The sequence below is a fragment of the Lissotriton helveticus genome, chromosome 10 (assembly GCF_964261635.1).
Source record: "Lissotriton helveticus chromosome 10, aLisHel1.1, whole genome shotgun sequence".
Classification (NCBI taxonomy): domain Eukaryota; kingdom Metazoa; phylum Chordata; class Amphibia; order Caudata; family Salamandridae; genus Lissotriton; species Lissotriton helveticus.
The window spans coordinates 667,730,467-667,752,586 of NC_136071.1; the positions used below are offsets into that span (position 1 = coordinate 667,730,467).

At 47.5% G+C, this 22,120-nt stretch overlaps 1 protein-coding gene across 2 annotated transcripts in view; it reads right to left on the bottom strand.

Annotated features, from left to right (window-relative positions):
- Positions 1 to 22,120, bottom strand: part of WDR48 (WD repeat domain 48) — a 469,392-nt gene that overhangs the window by 41,950 nt on the left and 405,322 nt on the right. For both annotated transcript variants that reach the window (XM_078663202.1, XM_078663203.1), the window contains exon 17: positions 13,102 to 13,178. In XM_078663202.1, coding sequence (XP_078519328.1) covers positions 13,102 to 13,178 — 77 coding nt within the window. The remainder of the gene's footprint in view (positions 1 to 13,101; positions 13,179 to 22,120) is intronic.

Genomic DNA, 22,120 nt, shown 5'->3' on the forward strand with positions numbered 1-22,120 from the left:
GACTTAGGTATACAAACAGGTCTGACAGAGGTCCATAGGTGAGACTCTATGAAAGCCCCCTGACTTGTGCTATCCCCAGAGTCATTACTCAGATAATAGCAGTACAATCATCTTGTTTACCTTCACCTATTAGCACAACTGAAAATAGTAGCTTCAGGAATTACTAAAGGTCTCAAAGGAGCCAAGAGAGGACCCTACTTAGTTAAGGGAGGAATTTACGAATGAGAAAGGACATAGCCCCTTTTTTGAATTGTGAGACCGAGGTGATTCCTCCGATATTCGGAGGCAACGCATTCCAAATTCTTGGTGCAGCTCCCGAGAATGCTCTGTCGTATGGTCTCTTCTGACGGAAAATCAATCCCCCCCCCCCCCTTGAAGATCTAAGGCCTCTAGAAATCGTAATTTTCTGGGCAAGGTAAAGTGGTGTTTTGCAGTGTAGAGCTTTGTGTGTAATACATGCCATCTTTAGCTGAATTCTTGCCTCGTACTGTAGCCATTTGAGCACTTTCAGATGTGGAGTGATGTGGTCAAATTTTCTTGTACCCGTTAAGAGTCTTGCTGCAGAATTCCGGCAGGCTTTTAGTGGAGCTGTTGAAATCTTAGGAAGCCCTGCTAAAGAAGTGCATCCATTCTCAATCCTTGAGATAACCAAAGCATGGCCAGACATTTTCAGGTCAGCAGTGTTGATAAACGGTTTCAATTTTCTGAGAAAGCTCAGATGGAATAGGGCATTTTTTGCCATAGTGTTGATGTGAGTTTGCATGTTTAAATCCTTATCCAGCGTGATTCCAAGTGACTTGGTAGAATCAACTAGAATCGGAGTTCTGTTTAGCGCTGTGATCAAGTTGGTCCATTCCTTGATCATCGCGGAGAATTTAGGTGGGGGTGGGGGAGATAAGAAGCAATTCTGTTTTCTATGACTTGAGTTTAAGATGATTGCTTGAAAAGCAGTGAATAGTCTTTTGTAGTGCTTGGTTCAATATGTCGATCTCTTCAAGCGATGTGATCTTCATATTCAGCTGGGTGTCGTCTGCATACATGTGGAAGGAGATGTTAGCCTGCTGCAGTACTTCAGTGAGTGGCTCACTTTACAGGTTGGATGGGGATAGAGTTGAACCTTGAGGAACTCCAATAGGACTCAGGGATGGAAGGGATGGAAGGGATAGCATGTGGTTCACCAAGAATCTTTGATCCAGTGACGACTTCTCTTTAAGGAAATGTGCATGGTCATCGGCCCCATCTTCAGATATTTAGACAACAGGTTTAAGTGTAGTGGCGCTAGATAGTGTTCAAAGTGATGGACATGCAGCATGAATGAAACTAAACAGAATATCTAGAATATGTGTACATAATCTGGAACAACCACTGACTTCCAGGGAGATGGGTGGAATCATGTGAATCTACAGCACTTCATGTGACAAATAGATGCTTACAAGGTAAGTAAAATAATCTATTTGTATTGTGTGACACTGTAGATACACATGCTGTGCACAGACTGTTAAGCAGTTCTCCCCAAGCGGAGGCTAGTCACAGGGTGTTGCAGATGCTTGGAATAAAGTTCTCAGTACAGCTGGTCATACACCTGACTGTTGGCGTGGGAGGACATCCACAGTGTAGTGTTTGGCAAATGTGTGTGGAGTTGACCAAGTAGATGCTTTACAAATGACAGCTATAGGAATGTTCTGTAAGAAAGCCGTGGAAGCACGCTTTATCCTAGGGGACTGTGCCTCTGGGGGGACTTGTAGTGTCCTCTTGGCCTTGACATATGAAGTTTGAAAGCATTGACTATCCATCTAGCAATCTCTGCTTTGGATATTGTGCAACCTTGTCTGGGGTTAGAGAAAGCTTCAAACGTCTGCGTTTTTCGAAAAGATTTTGTTCTGTCAATATAATATAATAGTGCTCTTTTAACATCTAAAGAGTGAAGTTATCTTTCAGCTACTGAATGGGGATTAGGAATGAAAGCTGGGAGCTCAATGGTTCGATTAAGATGAAAGGAGGACAGGACTTTGGACAAAAAATTTGGATTAGGTTTTAGGACTGCCCTGTCATGCATTTGAAAGAACAGATCCTCTAATGTGAGTGCTTGTATATCACTAACCATTCACAAAGAGGTGAATGCTGCGAAGAATGCCACTTTCCAAGAAAGGTATTCAAGTTGACAGGAATGCAAGGACACAGAAGGGTGCCCCATGAGTCTAGTTAATAGCACATTTAGAATCCATACTGAAGCCGGTAGTTTTCTTGGTGATATTACCATTTTCAGACCTTCCATGAATGCTTTGACAACAGATGTTTTTAACAGCGATATTCTCCATGTTTTAAGGGTGCAGCAATGGCTGCAAGATAAAGATGTATGGATGTAAGCTAGACTTGAGCTTTGGAGATGTAGTCGCTAGCATTACACATTTTGTACTGTAGGGTCGATAGGGTCAATGTGTTGAGCCATGCAGTAACCTACAAATCATTTCCACTTAACTGCATAGCAAGTTCTAGAGGTAGAACCTCTTTAAGAAGGTTCATTCATTCTGGCGGCAGATTTAGGAACCCAAACTCTAGAACTTCAGGAGCCAGATGGCTAGATTGAGCTATTTGGGATCTGGGTGCCTGATTGTACCATTGTTTTGTGTCAGAAGATCTTGCTGACTGGGGAGCTTCTTTTGAGGGACAGTTGACAATTATTGTAATGTGGGGTACTGTGGTTGTCGTGCCCATGGTGGAGCTGTTACAATGCGGGTGAGATAGGTCTGCCCGAGCCTCCTCACACATACAGAAATACTGTGAGAGGCGGAAAAGTGCAGGCAAATATACCTGACTAGTTAACCCATAGTGCATTGTCTAGTGACTGAGTGGGGGTAAAGTGTTGGCATTTTTAATTTTTTTAAATATTTTATTTATTTATTAATTTTGTTGCAAAACAGAAACACAAGACAGAGCAAAATTCCGTGCAGAGTCACAGTACACAGCATTAAGGTACAGTCCAAGACAGGCAAAGAAGTACAATGAGGAGCTTTTTGGCGACATGAGGATCCAGGAGCAATAAAATGGCAGCACCAGAACACCATATCGACACGTCTACCCCAAAGGGAGTGCATAAAAATCAATAACCAAGAGGGACAGAGGGTCGCAGGGGTGTCAATGGGAAATACAGTTAGGGGCCCGGCACGGGCCAGCACCTGCGGCTGCCGCGGACCAAGGGCCGGCGGGGAGCGCGGGAGAAGCAACGCTGTCGGGGAGGGAGGGGGACAGAGGGAATGGGCAACAAGGGGCCAATCAGACACCAGGGCGGGAGTGACACAATCTCAGCACAAGGAACCCGGAGTAAGTACCCCCCCCCCCCCCCCCTGGCGGAACACACTTTGAAGGATAACAACGGAGAGGCCCATAAAACAGCAAAGGCGCTGGGGGAGTAAGGGAAGGAGGATAGTCACTGACCAGCATCGGCAGCCGCTGCGGGCTCAGGGCCGGCGGGGAGCACGGGAGAGGCAGCGCGCCGCTGGAGTGAGAGCGGGAGAGGAGATAGGCAACCAAGGGGCCCCAAATGTCGACAGGGCAAAACTCAGATAAAAGCGTCTGACAGGGGGAGGCGACCTCCAGCCAAAACGTAACCCCAGGAGCCGGCCGCCGACCCCAACACATGGCCACTCTACGCCTGGCCAGCACCAAAAGCAACGCAATCAGGCGGCGAGAGGCATCAGGGCAAAATTTAACAAAGCCGAGGAGACACAGAAGAGGATCAGGGCACACAGCCGTGCCGGTGATCTCAGAGATAGTGGAGCAATCCGTCCGCCAGAATTCCTGAACCTTAGGACAAAGCCATGCTAAATGAGCAAATTCCGCAGCTGGGGCGGCACAACGCATACAAGAGTCCTCAGGGATAAGCCAGAGCCGATGGAGAAGCACGGGAGTGCGGTAAAACCTGTGCAAGAACTTGAAATGAATCAAACGGAGCCGATAGTTCGGGCAGAGCTTTTTAGTTTGACTACAGCAATAAAGCCAGTCGGCCTCAGAGAGATCATAGCCAAGGTCCGCGCGCCTGAGTCGAGGAGATGGGGGATGACAACAGGGCAAAAGAGTATAGTTGGGTGACCAACTTGTGTGGCGACGTGGAAGTATATACGAAATCCAGGGCCGGGAATGTAGGGGGGGGGGGTTGTGGGAAGGTAGGGTGCAGTTTCCGGCAGGTAGCCCGCAACTGATGGGATAGGAGCGTGTCCTGCAACGATGGGGATTCCGGAAGTGAGTAGAAGAAATTCTCCGGATAGAGATCTGCTAAAGTCCTCAGGCCCAGCCGCGCCGCATTATGAGACATGCTAGAAGACTGAAGGGGCGGGAAATCAGGGTGGTCAATAATGGGCATAGCATTGGTAGATAGAAGAGAAAGACCAGAAAGCCGGCGCAGAAATGACCATGCCCAGCGCAGTGTCTCTATCGTATCGGCCTCCGTCCGGGGACGCACCGCAGGAGCGAACAATGCAGTTGTCGGCGGCCAGGGGGAAGCGACGTTAGATTCCACCGCAACGTGGGGCTGATAGGGGGTGGGGTGAAGCCAAAAATGCAAGAAGCCGGCCTGAGCGCATAGAGCGAAGAGACGAAAGTCAGGCGCACCCAAACTGCCGGCAGACATGGGCATGGTCAGGATATCATAGGCAACCCTGGGTTGCCGCCTCGCCCACACCAGCGAGACGACCAGAGAACGTAGCCTGCGGAAGAAATGAGAAGTTAGGGTAATAGATATGTTGGAGAAGAGGTAAAGGAATTTAGGGAGGACCACCATCTTGGCTATAGCGATGCGGCCGGCCAGGGACAGCGGCAGGCGGCTCCACTAAGGGATCTTAGATTCGAGCCAGTCCACCGCACGCCCAAACTTCGACCTCCAAAGTTCATCCAAGTCTCTACTCAGCCAAATACCCAAGTAGCGCGTAGGACCGGATGCCCACTCAAACGGGAAATCAGGCACGAAGGGGAGGGTAGCATCCGTCAAGGGGAAGAGAACGGACTTACTCCAGTTTACCTGAATGCCCGAGAGTCCGCCAAATCGAATAACCTCCCGCACCAAGGGACTGAGGTTTTCCTGGGGATGACGGACATAGAAAGTGATATCGTATGCATACATGGAAACTAGGAGGGAGCGGGACGAGAAGCCAATAACTCTGAGTATGGTGCTGCCGTAACCGAGCAGCCAGGGGCTCCATCGCAATGGCAAAAAGCATGGGCGATAACAGGCACCTCTGTCGAGTTCCACGAGTAATTATGATGGGGTCGGACACCTGACCATTAATGCGAAGACGGGCAGTGGGGCTGGTATAAAGGAGCTTAATATTACGCAAACAGTGGGCACTAAATCCCAGACGTGGCAGGACATAAAAAAGGAAGGGCCACTCCAGCGTATTAAACGCCTTTGTGGCGTCAAGCAGGGCAGCCACGACCGGAAGATTAGGATTAATTTGATGTAAGACGGAAAAGATAGTGCGGAGATTGTGGGAGGTAACCCTACCAAGAATAAAACCAGATTGGTCGGGGAGGGCAATGGTGGGCATTAGTAAAAGGAGACGAGTAGCAATCAATTTGGCAAAGATTTTATTATCGATACTAATAAAGTAGAGGGGGCGGTAGGAATCGCGGTGGTCGGCGGGCTTGTCAGGTTTAAGGAGCAGGGTTAGTGAAGCCTCACGAAGGGACGGCGGTAAGATGCCCGAGTCAAAAGACTCATTGTACATAGCCGCCAAGTGCGGTTCCAAAATGGCGGCGAACGATTTATAAAACGAGGAAGGCAGGCGAGGCCTGGTGCCTTATCACTAGGAAGGCTGCTGATGGCTGCCAAAATTTCCTCCCTAGAGAACGGCTCGTCAAGGAATTTACGATGGTAATCTTCGAGCCAGGCAAGGGCAATGGACTCGAAATACTGATCAAACTTCTCTGGGGACGGAGGGGAGCCGGCAGAGTAGAGCTGGGAGTAAACAGCGAGGAAACGGGACCTAATTTCTTCTGGAGAGGTGGTTCGGTCCGGACCACCATCACTGAAGGCTGTGATATAAGAAGCTGCGCGCAGAGGGCGCAGAAGGTTGGCAAGAGTGCGCCCGGGCGGTCCTCCTCTCCAAAGCGACGGGCCCGACCCTCCTTAACAAGGAAGGACATCTCACGGCCTGCCTCATCCGAAAAGTCAGAGTGTTTTTGACAAAGTAGCCCCAGCGTCTCGGGGCTCGGGCACGCCGCCTGGGCGGCATCCAAGTCCCGGATCTCCCCCTCCAGTTTAGCCAGGGTGGAGCGAATAGAGCGGAGAACGCCCGCCTGTTTGGAAATACATTCTCCCCGGATGAAAGCCTTGAAACCCTCCCATGGGGTGGAAGCACTGACTGAACCCACGTTAAGATCAAAATAGTTAGTGATTGCGGTCTGGATTTCATCACAGAACACAGAGTCTCTAAGGGCACTGGGAGCGAGACGCCAGGTGAAAGCCCGATGCTGAGAACCAGGAGGCCGGAGAATAAGCGGGACCGGCACGTGATCGGAAAGGGTGCGGGCCATGTGCGTGGCCTCAACGATCCAGGACAAAACGTCCGGCGAGGTGATCCAAAGATCAATTCTCGACCAACAACCACTCGCACCGGTAACGCAAGTACCTTCCCGAGCGTCGGGACGGAGATGACGCCAGGCATCATAGAGCGAATTATCAGTTAAGATAGATGAAAGAGCAGTGGCGGTGCGCGGGTGGGACATGTAAGAACCTGATCGATCCAAGGTCGCAGAGAGAGTAACATTAAAATCCCCACCCCAGACGATAGCCGCGGGACCGCAGGAAGAGATAAGATGTCAGATGTGATGAAAGAAATCCGGATCATCAGAGTTTGTGCCGTAAACCGCAGCAATGGTAACAGGCTGAGCCAGAAGTAACTATTAGCAGGTCGTCCCTACTCTCCATATACTAGCAACAACACGGGACCTGTTCCTTTTGGTGATAGTTACACCTAGTCAAACCCTCCTATATACCCATTAGGATAGGAAAATAGCCCTCCGTTCTGGCTAATTTATTCTAGATCAGGTTCACCACTTTCAAAATATTGGTTAAAAGAGAGAGCGCTGTTCACCCATGTGTCTCTACCCTACTCTCCCTCCCCTGCCACCCAAGTAAAGTGAGTAGAGCGAAGGAAGGAAGGGGTTAAGACCCAAAAACAGAGTGAGAAAAAAGTGGGGAAAGGAGTGGTGTCGCCAAGAAGGCTTTGCAGGAAGGTATTCGCCTGCCTCCTAGGTTCTCATCATTAGCGTACACCACTCAAACAGAAATTGTGAGGTGAAAAAGAAAGAATAGGTGTAGGTGCTTGGGCAACAGTTCCTGCATGTGCACCAGAGTTTGTGCACTGCAAGCCTGGACCCAACAGTACAGAGAAGATTGACACAGGTGGTGCCCCTCTGCTCTGGAGAAATTAAAAGTGAGCTAGTACTCGCTGGCCTTCTCTATTTTATTCTTGGCTGCGAGTATGCTCATATTAAAATGCCGAAATGTTTCGTTGCCCATTAGAAAACTTACGGCAACTTCTTCAGGGCTTGAGTCTGTCACTCCACCCTGCACCCATTCACTGGTGTTCCTGTGAAAATAAAAGAAGGAAAGAGCACTCTCTTTGTCAGTGTCATTAAAATGAAATGGAAGGCTGACTCATTCTACGGTAAATCGTGTATTCAGATTTGAGCACACTTAAGGGTACCCCATTGTCTGTATCATAAACCATTTACCTTCTCACCTGTTTCAGAGGGTATACCTATACCTCCTTGCTGGTAGTGTTTTATTGTCTGTTTTTATAAGGACCACCTTGTGATGAATGTATGGTAGAAAGGCCTTGAGGGCTAACAATTGCAAGGAGCTCTAGAAAACCAATGTGATTAGTTTTTTGCAGAGCAGTCCATATTCCTTGTACTGTCATTTCTAACATGTGCGCCCTTCAACCCATGAGAGAAGGATCTGTCGTGATGGTCACTTGTGGAAGTGGGTCGTTGAAGGCCTTTTCCTGAAGTAGATTGTAGCTGTTCCACAATTACAGGGAACAATGAACTGAGTGCTGAATCAACACTAGATCCTACATACTGCCCTCCGCTTGTGACGTTAAGCACTCATGTAAAGAGTGCAGGGAAATATGTATTTTTGAGGTTGAGGGTGGTCATGAACCCGCATTCCTGCAAAAGTGGGATTACATCCTGAAGGGTCACCATAGGAAAATGTTCAGCCAGGATGTATCAGTTGAATGGCTTGAGGTCTAGAATAGACTACAACGTTCTGTCATTCTTTGAGACCCTAAAGTATAGTGAATACGCTCCTCTTCCCTGACACTTTTTTGGAACTGGTTTGATGGCTCCTTTGGCAAGGAGCACTTTTACTTCTTCCTTGAGAAGATGTAAGTGTTGAGGGCTGAGATTGTGTGTGTGGAGGAATGTTTGGTGGGGTTGCTAGGAGTTCTCAACAGTAAACATGCTGTACTATTAACAGTACCCACTGGTCGGAGGTGATAACAGCCCACTGTGTCTAGAACCCCAGAAGTCTACACCCGACCGGAGTTGGGTGGTAGAGGGGATTGGAATGCAATAGGAGTCACTGTTCAGAGGTGGAGGCGGTACTTTTAGTTAGCATACATCTGCTGTTTCCCCGGTTTCCATTGCCTCTGCATGATCCCATACCAAAACCTTTTCCTCTCTGTTGTTGGTAGGCCTGTTGTGTTGCTGGCAGGAGTGCCCCAGATGTGTGGGGGACACTTTACCTCCACTCCTGCCCTGTTGCTTGCAAAAGAACTGGTGCGAGGCGGCTGTTTGCAGTGAACCCATCACTTTTGCCGTCTTTGTGTCCTTTTTAATCTTTTCTACAATCCCACTGAACGTCAGGCCGAAGAGACGCTCCCCCATCAAGGGGCACTTTTAAAAGGTGTTGCTGCACCTTCGGTTTGAATCCTAAAACAGGCAGCCACGCAGGTCTGTGTAAAAGGACAGCAGAAATGATACCCCTCGCGGAAGTGGCAGCAGCATCCAGAACACATCTAATGATTGCATTGGATAAGGTTCCCATCTGTGACTACATTTTCCCCTTTCTTTTTGTATTCACCTGGGAGATGTTGGAGGAGATCTTTATTTGGTTATGTATATTATATGTATGTTAATTGGATCATGCTCATCTAAGTATGATGAAAACCACAGATGCATAAATCCCTGCACTTTATTCAACCGATGTACAGTACTCGTTTACGAAAATACAACTGGCACATAATGATGCTAAGAAAAGGTGGTGCCTCATTATGAGCACCCTAACCATCAAATTGTTTTCATTTGCTCTTTTGCTTGCCCTTTCTCTTTTTTTTTTACATGGTTGGATTATATTGAAATTCAGGGAAAGCATATTCTAGGTACTTTCTGACCGGATGCTGTTCCACTAGAATAAGCAACGTCCCCACACCTCTTTTTTAGGGCTCATACTAGGGTCTGACAACAGTCACTGGTTCCAAAGAAACGCCTCAGATCCACTTGGACCACCAGGGCATGCAACATGTCGACCTAAACTAACCTCCACCAGACTGTGTTGATGCTCCACTCATAAGACAGTCGTGCTTCCTTAACCAGCACGGACTGCTACGTTTTTATTTACCTTCTTTTAACTTCTTGAGTGCTCATGACGGCTCCTGGCCATCATGAGTCACAGTAGGTGTGTGCTCCCGACGGCCGGGAGCCGTCCGAACGTTGCAGCTCCGCCCACACGGTATTAATTCCCCGCCTGTGCGAGAGAATTAATCAGTGTGCGGAGTTCGGACGACTCCCGGCCGTGATGAGCACACGCCCACCATGATTTATGACGGCCAGGAGCTGTCCTGAGTACGGGAGCGCTACGCCCAACCCCGCCACCCCTCGCACCGCAGCAAAATTTGCCCCGCGGCAAAGGGGTTAATTTACCCAAGGTATCCCCAATAAACTCACCTTAGGATACCCTTTAGGTAATTTTAAAGTCACACTATGTAGCTAAACACACTCGCAAGCACCATCATGCCATTTAAAAAAAAAAGATTACGCTAAAGAGAACTCTTGCGGGGCCCATGGGTCATTGCAGCGCAGGGCCCCATGAGGAGCAAAAAGCCCGATGATAAAGCAGGACACCCTTATGGGTGTGTGAGGGCATCTCTTCCTAATTAGGCAGATGCCCTCCACACTATCCCCCATGCAACTACTCCCTTACTAGCAATCCTATGCTCTTCTCTTTTTCGATAGGAACAAGTATCCAATCTATGCGATTCGACTCACTAATCTATGGGATTAGACTCACGGATCCCCTTTAGGAGCGTGGGTACTGGACATTTATTGTGCTCCTAGTCCCCCTCTCTCTTTTGTTGCGATACATGGCATTACCTACAGCCACCTGAGTGTTTCCATGCAGTAGCCACTACTAGAGAATCTGGGGATGGATGTCCGCTGATGTGGAATGGGTCTGAAAGATAGACCTACTTTCTTTCCATCCTAGGTGTCAGTACCTACTTTTTACTGAGTCCTTTAAAATCTCTACAGATCACTTCATCAGTGACTTAATCATTGGTAGATATTGGACAGATCTCTCTGTTCTAGATAAAGTCTCCATCACAAAGTCTTCTACCTCAAGTGTGACATGCTAGTCCACCTTGTGGTATGCTGCAGCCCTCTTGTTAACAGTGTACTAACTGGTTGTGTCATCTGACTGGGATGACTTTATAGGGACTGACTCGAGTTCTGGGTCATCCTGTGGGTCAATATTATAATCTACCCACAGGCTGTCAGGGCTCTGTTCACAGTCAGGAGGCTCTCCTGGTACGAATCAAGGACCTGTGGAAGCCTCTCAATGACAGGGCGTTTCCCTTCCTTGGGGATGTTGTCTTTCGGGGCCAACTTGGACTTTGGTGCCAAAATGTCCTTCTGAGGGCTTTGACCGTTCATTTGGCGCCAAAGGTTTTGATGTTGACTGCTTGGACACCGTGACTTTGGGTGGTGTGGCGTCGGGGAGGCATGTCATCCAGGGGTCTGAGATTTCGGTGCTTCGGCACCATGTTTATGTTCATGGCTAGGGTCCATAGGCCTCTAATCCTTTCCACGGCTCCGAAGACTTCTCTCAGTGTTGACGGGAACCACTAGGGCACAGAGCACCAAGACTGGTGTCTTTGAATGGGCTCCTGGGACCATTCATTCTAGGGCATGGCACCTGTAAGTTTTGAAGCTGTGCTATGTGATTCAGGGCTGTAGGAGTATCAGTACTGATAATCCTTGGTTTGGTCTTCGGGCTTGTGAATCTCTCTGGTGAGACATCAGTGAACCTGCGAAAGGAGAAAGACAGCTGCCCTTTTCATCGCTAGCTTTGATGTGAACATCGGAGTCTCCAGATGCTATGGAGCACGGGCTACCTGCCGAGTCGCCTCCCTTGCACACTCCTTCCTCGTTGGTATCGATGATTTATGGCCTCTCCAACAAATCCTGTTTCACTTTGGTCTCCTTGCTATGGGCAAGGTGACATGCCAGACAGTATCATAAAGTCTTTTTCGGATTTGTACTGCTGACATTCCACACAATCCTGATGGGTGTGTTCTGGTGAGAGACACAAATTTCAGACCAGGTATTGGTCATTGTGTGGGTCGTTTGCGATGCACCTTTGTAATGGGGTCCATTCCATCACCCCTCCCACAACATTCTACGGTCCCGTGGAAGGCGCCGAATGGTCATAGAGTTGATTCTTCGGAGACTGGCCACAGAAATCTTGGCTACATTGCGCAGTGGATGCCTGGCAATGGCTTCAGTTTCTCTGGGTCAAGAAGGCCTTGAGAAAGGGAGCTGTTGATAGTGAGCTATGAAGCTCCAGTCCAAGAACGATGACAGAGAAAAACAATCTGAAGATTGAGTCTATGACCATGCGCGCTGCCTTGAAGAGGTGGAGTCACTGGATTTCGTGACTAGAAAGACTTATTTGAAGAAAAACAAGTTGTAAACAACCAAGCCTAGCACTAGATGGCAGGAGTGTGCACAGCATGTGTACCTACAGCAACACATGCTATGAATATCCATACTTTACTTAGCTCATCAAAAGTCCCACACTAGACAAAGGGTAATGTTTCAACCGGTCTGAAGGTCAGACCACACACAATAACTTCACCAATGAACTTGACACAAAGCCCCATGCATCTTCAGTAAGAATCCCAGCTATACTGGTCTAAAACCATTTCAATATCTCTGCGGCCATCTTAGTCTAAATACTTCCTGCAAACGCAATCCATTTCCTTCAAGGAAAACATGGTACTTAATAAAAAGGTTACCTTGTATAAACACAATGATAGACATGAAGTCTGCAGACTTTGCAGGCCACCATAATGTGATTGTTGGCAAGAAGAGTGAGTCACAATTTTTACGAACTACATCATGAAAATAATGAAGTAGGTAGGACTGTGAAAAACTCAGATTCTGAATTTTGTGTACCGGTTTGCAAAATTCCACAGTGGCCACAAAAATGAATTGTGACCATTTTTTGTGACGGGCGTATTAACACATGGGGAACAAGATGTGCGAAAACAGTGGGGTGTGTGGGGGTGTAATTCCATTCGCACATACGCCTTTTCGATTTTTTACATTTCTGGTATAAAAAAAAATAGTTTAATTTATTTGACCTGCAATAGGTCATCTCACGAGTCGGGGGTAAAGGGGAATAAACATACCAATTGATGGGCACTAAACAGCACAAGGGATTGGATTGAGGTGATCTTATAAACCTCGGAGGCCACAAAACACAGTTAAATTCAAAGCCAACTTCGTGCTCTTCTGGCCTTCAAAGACCAAATAAAGGTAAAAAAAAACAAAGGAGGCAATGGGAGACATTGCAGTGTATATGAATTATTTATTTACCCATCTCAAATTAGCAAAATAAAAAATGTTCATATTTAAAAAAATGAAGAAGTGATAAAGTATTTGAGGTGGATTAATTTATCCCAGTACTGAACATGATAATTCCATAACAGACAAGGGCATGGAGATTAAGTGTTCAGACAAAAGGAATTGCTCCATAATGTTAGCTATGTTTCAAAAACACAAACCGTAGTTGCTTGGAAGACAAAAACAAGAACTTACTTCTTCAATGTTTTTGCCCCAGATGACGAGTGAGGCTGGAGGTAGAAGGGAATTTTGTTGAATTTTGGCATGTTTTTCTAAAAAAAAACAAAAAAAACATTAGGATTACAAATGCGGTTTACTGCTCCTGTTAAATGTTCACAACCTATGCTTTTTTCATACAAATGACGACCCCACACATTCTCTGCATATGTTCTGTGTGTCTGGAAAACAAATCAGGGAGTCATATAGTTACTTTAGAATTCTTAAGGAGAAAGAAATCAGATTCAAAGATTTAGATGGTCAAGTCTATTATTAGAGTAAAATGTTAAGCCTTGAAGGGTGAGGAAGGACTACGCAGTGACAAATGGCTCCAAACCCTGGGAGCTAAAGTGACAAATGAGTCATTACAAAGATGTTCTGAGATATGGGTTAGATATCGGTCTTTATTTAATTTAAACTTTGCAGAGGTGTAAAGGTGTTACTCAGAGGTCACCTTTGGAACCAAAAGGCCTATGTTCCAATGTCACCTCCGCTCTTGCCCAATCATATGACTGGATCACAGGACCCTAATATGCCGGAAGAAAAAGTTACATAGCTTCAGTAACAATCTTCCTGATGGATACTCTACTAAACAGAAGATTCCTCATCCCTTGAATATCCTTATGTGCCAGACTGGATCCAGAAACTTTGCAACAGCTTCCCTGGGCAGGAAGGTGGCACTAGGTCCATCTTGGCATCAGTTGTGGTGCGGATGTAACATCATTGGAGCCATGTAGTTCAATCCTGGTGCCCGGACATCATCTTCCTCGCACAATTTGTCCGAGCCCTTAGATGCAGAGAAAAGGATAGCATAGGCTTGAACATGAATATGCAGTGCAACGGAACTAAATGAATGGGAGTGCATGGCTACTCATAGGAGTGTAAAGTTGAGACACTAATCCGCTAAGCTGGGGGCAAAAAGCCATATTTTTAGAACTGTGTTTCATTGTTGGTGATACAGAGATTGCCTATGAGCTGATTCCAAGCTTGAGCAGCCAGGAACGAAAAAGAGAAGCTACCCTTTGTTACATGTCTAACTTTTGGAATCAATGCAAATCGCGTGTCTGATGAGTGGAGCGCTCTAGATGGTCTATAGTGGATAAATGTGTCCGACTGTACCAGGTACCCGTTCCAAGAAAAGTTTAATGGGCTACCAACAGGCTTTGAACAGAATCCTTTTCTTTACCGGCAACTAGTGCAGGGTCCCTAATATGAAGAGAAATTGAGGCCGTATGCGCACAGCAGCATTCTGTACCACCTGCAGCCACTTAACTAGACCATTAGTGAGATCCAAAAACAGGACGTTGGCATAGTATAGTCTTGACGTGAAGAGGGTGTTGACAACTGTTTTTCAGTAGTGTAGCAGTAGCAGGAATTTTATCTTTGGTAAAGTCTTATCTGGAAAAGACTATCTAGCAACGGATTTCTTACCACAGAATTATCCCCTGGAGTCAGACTGGATTTTGAAATTTTTTGCTGGTAGGTGGCATCATTCGGCTCTCCGTGACATTGTTGGCGTCGTCAATACAGGTACCACCTTAGCATGATGGCGTAAGTTTCTGTTTGCAATTTTCCAGACCACTGGTGTGCAGAACTAGGGTCCTGAAAGGGGAACTGCCCAGTCCCTAGAAATCCCTTCGTAGAGCCGAGAAGATGGGTGGTTTGGGAAGGAACCACCAGATAAGACATTAACGAAGGTAAGCAACTTGTCCATCAGATAGAGACGTCTAGCCGCAGATTCCTTACCCTAGAATAGATACACAAGCAATACCTCCCCGGATTTGGGTCTTTGAAACCATTTCATACTAGAAGGTACTGCAGGATCGTTCATGCAAAGTACTTGTCCCGACAAACCTGGCTGTCTAGGCAGTTATGCTTAATGAACGCGTGTAGAAAAGCCCATGTTGCTGCCTGGCAGATGTCCAGGACCAGAAGTCTGGGTGCTAATGCAGTGGTTGCAGTTCTGGGTGAATGAGAATGCAAGCCCTCAGAGGGTTGCTTCTTTGCCAATGCGTAGGTGCTCTTAATGCAGAGTGCGATCCATCAGGAGATGGTCAGTGTTGCACAGCTTTCCCTTTTTGCTCCAAACCCACGAGCAGTTAGTCGCCAACCGGGAACTCTTTTGTGCGTTCAAGGTAGAATGTCAATGCTCTTTTTGGGTCCAGTTGGTGGAGCCTCGCCTCTTCCTTAGAGGGGCAAAGCACAATAGGTAGGCAGGGTGATGGACTGCCCTACATTAGAGGAAGTGACAACTTTCAGCAGGAAGAAAGCTCTAGTGCGAAGAACCAGCTTGCCTGGGTAGCTGTTTAGGTATGGGGGCTTGAATGACAAATCCTGAAGCTTACTGACCCTCAGGGCAGGTGTTATTGCCACTAGGAAGGCCATCTTGATGCTAAGGAGCCTGGGAGGACATTTGTGCAGTGGCTCAAAAGGAGCGAACATCAGAAAAGTGAGCATTAGCTTAAGGTCCCACTGAGGCATGATGAAGAAGGAAACATGTTGCAGACCTTTCAAACATCTATTTACAACAGGATTTGAACAGGGATTGCTGAGTTGGCAACTGTGGGAAGGCTGAAATGGAAGATGGATAGCCTTTTGGGGTTCCCAAAGCAGAGCCCTCTGGGCAAGATGGAGAATAAAGAGAAGGAGTAGAGCAAGGGGAGCAGAAAGAGGGTTAACCGGTTTATCTGCACACCATGCCACAAACTTGCCTCAATGGCAAGCGTAAACTGTACTGGCAGAGGGACACCTGGCTGCAAGGTAACATTACAGACTTGGTGTGGCCACGGTAGCATCAAAGATGGCCGCAACTCAGTGAGGCTCCGCTAGCAGCGTGCCCCCCACGAGACAGCATCGCCGGCTACGCCAGGCTAGCAGGGGCGAAATAGCATCATGAGGTGCCAAGGCGGATCGAGGATCCCTCCCCCCACCTGCACTCTGACGTCCTGCCCAGATCTACAGCCTGCCTAGCTGCTGGTGCGGCCCAGCCTGTCTGAGGTTCCGAGGTGACAGGGGCCGCGGGCGAGCCAGAGGCAGGGACCATCCGGCCCGCTGGTGCTAGCCTCTGCGCTGGCCTAGTGTTGCCTGGCCAGAGGGGGTCCGAGAGTCGGCCTCGGGAGGACTGGGTCCGAGACGGGACTACGCTGATCCCCTGGTTGTGTTGTGGACTGCCACAGCTGGCGCTCTCTGGCCCAAAGACTGCGATCCGGGTGGCACAGCGCAAATACTGAACATCTTGGAGCAGGCAGAGGTGGCTGTGGGCCCTCAGCAGGATGACCCGCATTGACAGTGACCTAGGGAGATGAGTGGAGTGGGCGCCGCCAGTGAGTTCCGCTTATCATCTCGCCTGGTAGGCAGCCCCCCACCTTCCTCATTACCAATATGCATGGGGCCTCGGCTGCCCACCCGGGGCTTAAAGTGCCTACTGCGGGCGATACTGGGGTGTGATCTTAACTGCGCACCAAAAGATACTGCGACAGCCCATTCTTGGCACTAAACAATGGGCTGAACAGACTCAAAACAGCGTAAACTCCAGTTTGACCAGGCCAGGGCATCCAAAAGTAGTGGTGTAAACTCAGACTTTGAAGATAGTGCGGGCACACCGGCGGAAATGGTCCCCATGGCCGACACTGCAGCCATCATGTTGGAACTTTGATCAAGTTTCCGCGCTATGAATGCCAGATTTGACACTATAGCGAACCGCATGGATAGGTTGGGAGAGGGCCTGGATTGTCAGAAAACGTGACTAGATGAGGCAGAGGGGCGAGTATCCACCCTGTAAGACACCTCGCCTATGGTCCAGAAGCGCCTGGAGAGGATGGAGCGGGTACTCAAGCAGGTGGCTATAAAAAAAATAAGGATTTGCAGGCCTGATCGAGGCGTAATAATATTTGCATTTCTGGAATTGCAGAATACACTAACTGCTTGTAGACTTATTCGACCGCGCCAGCCTTTCCTCTGCCTTTTCAGTGAAGCGGGTGCGTCGCTCTCTTGGCCCGAGGCCCCCAGCAGGCACCACACTCCAACTACTTATTGCACAGCTCTTGAACATACAGAGACATTGTGCTCCGCTTAGCCAGAGAACACGGCGAACTGAGGTATCAGGGATCATCCATATTCATCTACCTCTACTTTACCCCTACAGTCCCGGAAGCTAGGTGCAAATTCGGTGATGTAAAATCCATGCTCCGCAAGCTTAACATCAGGCATGCTATGTTACACCCTGCTCGCCTGAAAATCAACTGCTATGGGAGACCCAAGCTCTTTGACACTCCCACAGAAGCAGTCAAATTCTGCAAGACGCTACCATGTTGATCTCCTTCCCACCCAGAGGATCCCCGGTACCAGATGAATGACAGAGATATCACAACCTGAATAAGACTGTTGCTGTAAACTGCGCGAAATTGTATGCAGCTGCACTCATGCAGATGTTCCTACTTTACATGGCCACCGCCTTCTCTTCTCCCCTTGCTTATTTCCCTTTTCATTAGACGATGCTGTTCTGAATACTAATAATTGTGTAATTACCTTACACTCGACCCGCTGCCTGTTGGGCTGAGTCCTAGCCTCAATGGTGTATACCAAAAACAAAAGTTGGGGACATTTTTGTTGTTTGTTTCAGTTTACTGGGTCCCACTGGATGTTTTGGTGTCTAGTGTGGGTGCGGGATATGGGACATCCCAGTTTTTTGATCCGTATGTCGTTTCAATGTTTATTTCAAATTATACCATAAACCCAGCAGTCGCCAATGTGCAGTCATTCGAACACTCAGACAGGCGCATCCTCTCTAACCATTATTTTCTGCCAACACGTGACATGACCAACACTCTCACGATTCCATGTGGTTTGTGGAATAGACGTTGTATAAATAACCGGCGCAAGGGCAAACAAGTCTTGGCATATTTGAATAGGCAGGGGTTAAAATTGCATACTTACAGGAAAAACACCTCCCCTCTGGCCCCAGTACAGCATTTGCTAAGTTGTGGGGTGCACACCGCTATTTTTCATCCTACAGTACATATTCGGGGAGTTTCCATACTTGTACACAAGAGCATTCTTTACACATCATACACAGACTCTGAAGGTCGTTATTTTATTTTGCATGGTCTGCTTGTAGGCAAGCAGGTAATACTGGTAAACATCTATGGACTCTCAGTAGAGAACACTTCCTTCAGGAAATTTGCGCATCCATTAGTCATATGGATGCTGATCAGATAATTTTGGGGGGCGGGTGACTTTTAACTTGACCCAGTGCATACAACTAGACTTAATTTGCAGGTGCTCCAGTGATAAACTGAAGACCGGGGCCCTGCTCTAACAGGTCATGGACACTTACGCCTTACGAGACGCCTGGCGTTTTCTTCACCCCACAGACCCAGGTTTCACCTTTTATTCCTCACCCCATGCCATCTGGACACGAATAGACTATTGGCTACTATCGGCTAACATATTACACTGGACGACAGAAGTCTGCACAGTTCCTCGCACCCTGTCTGACCACAGCCAGTCAATGTATTTAAATATCCCTTGCGGATACAAGACTGAGAAGCGATGGCGATTCCCTGGAGGCGCCATGACAGATCCCTCTTACTGACGGAGTTTAATGCATTAGCCAATCGAGAAACTGCCTACATGGGGAAACACGCTGAGGCGTATAGATACGGTTAGAGTGAGAGGCCGGCCCGAACATTAGCTAGGATGCTGCGACCCAATCGCACAACGGAATATTAAACATAGAGATTAACAGACACCGGCACACGAGTCCTCGGCATGGAAGGGGTAAAGGCCACATTTTTAAATTACTGTAAGTCCTTATATCATCCCAGACCCTCGCTACCCCGTCAGAGCTCCTCAATTACTAAGAAAACATAGCAATGGTATGGCTAACAGATAACCATCAGCAGTACCTTAGCAAACCTCTGACTTTGGACGAGGCCCTAGATAGCTCAAAGGCTCCTTGATTGGACTGACTGACACCTTCTACAAAGCCTATAAGGATAAACTGGCACCACAACTCTCAGAAATGTATAACGGGGCACTACCTATTGGCTCATTGCCGCCCACTTTACGGGAAGCTGTACTTACTTCTACTATTGAAGCCGGGCAAAGACCCCACTACCTGTGCATCATACCGGCCTTTCTTGCTTCTCAACCTGGGCAATAAAATATCGGCCAAGGCTCTAGCGACCCCGACTAGCCTTACTAATGGAACAACTGATATCACCAACAGAATCCGGGTTTGTTCCCCATAGATCAACCTCATTCAATCTTCGTACAATATTTGTGGTCCTCCACAGGATATCACAGACAGTTCCTGCAGCCGTAGCCCTTCTAGATGCCGTAAAGGCATTTGATTCTCTTAAATGGCCCTTCCTGATGGCAGTCTTGCGGAAACTCAAGATCCCCCCTCTTTTCATCTCTTTGGTTCAGCTACTGTACTCTGAGCCAGAGGCCTGTGTGCAGGTTATTGGCTCCCACTCTGAATGTTTGTCCATTGTCAGAGGCACTATGCAGGGCTGCCCTCTTTCCCCCTACTTTTCATTATAGCCATGGATCCTTTAGCCCGTCACATGCAGGTGGGCCACCTCCACCGTGGCCTCCAATTGAAGCAGGGGTTACTGCTGCTCTCATTATACGCAGATGATATCCTCCTCTTTATTAGACAACCTGCCGACAATCTCTCTCCCTTGGTAGAGGAGGTAGTGCAAGTCGTAAATTCTTAGAGGCACGGATAAACTGGGCCAAATCTGAGCTCTTACCCCTCACGGAAGCTACACAACCCGTCCAGACCGGTCACCCCCATAAACGGACCGAGGTTCACATAAGATATATCTCGGTATTGAACGGCATAGAGATAAGTACCAACTATTACAACTGAATTATGGCCCTACGATCGTGCACCTGGATATGCAGGTCGAAAGATGGATCAAACTACCACTTTCCCTGGTGTCACGATTATTAAAATGATTGTTCTCCCCCGGTTCTTGTACCTTTTTCTTAACCTTCCAATACAACTCCCGAACTCTATTTTTTATACTTTGCAGGGCCACCTCATTAGATTACTCTGGGCGAGGCGCTGCCTGCGAGTTAAATGGGACACTCACTTTGCCGTACGAGGGGGGAGGGCTGGGAGTATCTGATCTACAACTATACTATTTACCAGCCCAATACTAAAATACACACACCAGCCCAATACTAAAATACACACAGCTGGTACCAACCAGATGCATGTATCCAATAACTGAGACCAGAACTAGCCCAGCTGCAAGATCTCTCACACTCGGCAGTTCTACCCAAAATTATTCCTCTTTACGCCAATGACATTCTGACCATATCCACCACATGCTGGCAATGGCGTAAATTACAATGTAAGCTGGGGAATGGCCTTCTTTACTCTCCAGCGCTGCCCCTCAAGATTAACCCATGGCTCCCTTTAATTTGTGAACCACTAGTTCAGCATATATTATGCCACTACAACATCTACACTATAGGCGACTTGTTCCCTAACGGCCACGTCCTACAGATAATCCCAAATTCCAAAATATGCCGTACATGCATCGCTTCGTATTCTATATGTGAATATGTTCCAATATTCCTGGCTACCCTCTCGCTCCGGAAGACTTTCCTCTCCTATTGTTGGTTATATTAAATCCAGAAGGTGCACACCAGACATCCAAAATGTATCGCACATGCTTAGCACTGAAGCCAGACACCACCAGTAGGGTCAGGGGAAGGGAATTGGGGCATCTCGATAACGGATAAAATATGGTCCTATTGTTGCACCCAAACCCAGAAACCTCTAACCATTAACACCAACTACTACGTTTTACATTTCTACATAGGACATATGTCACGCCAATTGATACTGCTAAATACGACACAGCTAGACCCGACCATTGCCCCAAAGGCCAGGCTCCTGGTGCGGACTTCACACACCTCACATGCCCTGTCATCTATGTTTATTGGCTTGCTATATATTCACACACTGCGGCAATGCTGTGACTTACTTTCCAAACTGACCCAGTGGTAGCACTCCTTGGATATGTTGCTGACATAACCAAGTCCTCATGTAGAATCGCCTCCATATCCCGCTTACTTGCTGAACACAAAATTGTGATACATTAGAGCAACACAACACGCTCATCACCTACCTGGCTCAAACAAATGTGCAACTGCGACAAGTTAAGCACAGATAATGCCTTCTTTCAACCACAGACCGCACAAAACATTGATATATGGCAGCCATTACGTGATTACCTCCAGACCTTGGGCCACCCAGACTAGTCCGCAACATAGCTATCACTCACCAATGGGAATCTCCCCAAGACCAGACCATACCATACCATACCACACTGCCTTCCCGCTTTTTACCATCCTGCACCCTACAACTATGAATTAACATTACCAAGAAAAAAAACTAACATATTGGATATCTGCTCACTGTGTTGTTCTAGAAGTACATGTTTGAAGAAGATGGAATCTCTGCGACAAGTATTGATGAACTATGTTTGATATTCATTGGCACATGTATTTATTTTCATTTATGTTTAAAAAGCAAATAAAAACTTGTTTAAAAAATAAACACATTACAGACTTCGGGCAGAAGGTAAAAAGCGGTCAACTGTCGCTGCTTCATCTCCACGCGTGAAGGTGGAGTGTTGACTTGTTAAAGATTGCAGGAATCGCTGTTAGCATGAGCGGAAAGCCATTTTGTACTTGGCAGCCGTCTTAGTTAGCCATGTGCTTTCTCCCTCTTCCAGAGCCTTGTACATGCTCAGAAAGGCCTAGCTGTTCGAATGCACCTGCTCCTACTATAGAACTGTCAGGCTATTCTTGCTGATGTAAGGAGAAATGTCTCTCCTCCAACTTTGTTGAGCAAGCAAATTTTGTATAGCCATATTAGTCAGTAAGCATGCTTACATGTGCCAGGACCTCCCCTTGGCTTTATGCTGACCAATGTAACCTAAGCATATATAAGGTCCCTGTTCTCTGTACTCCT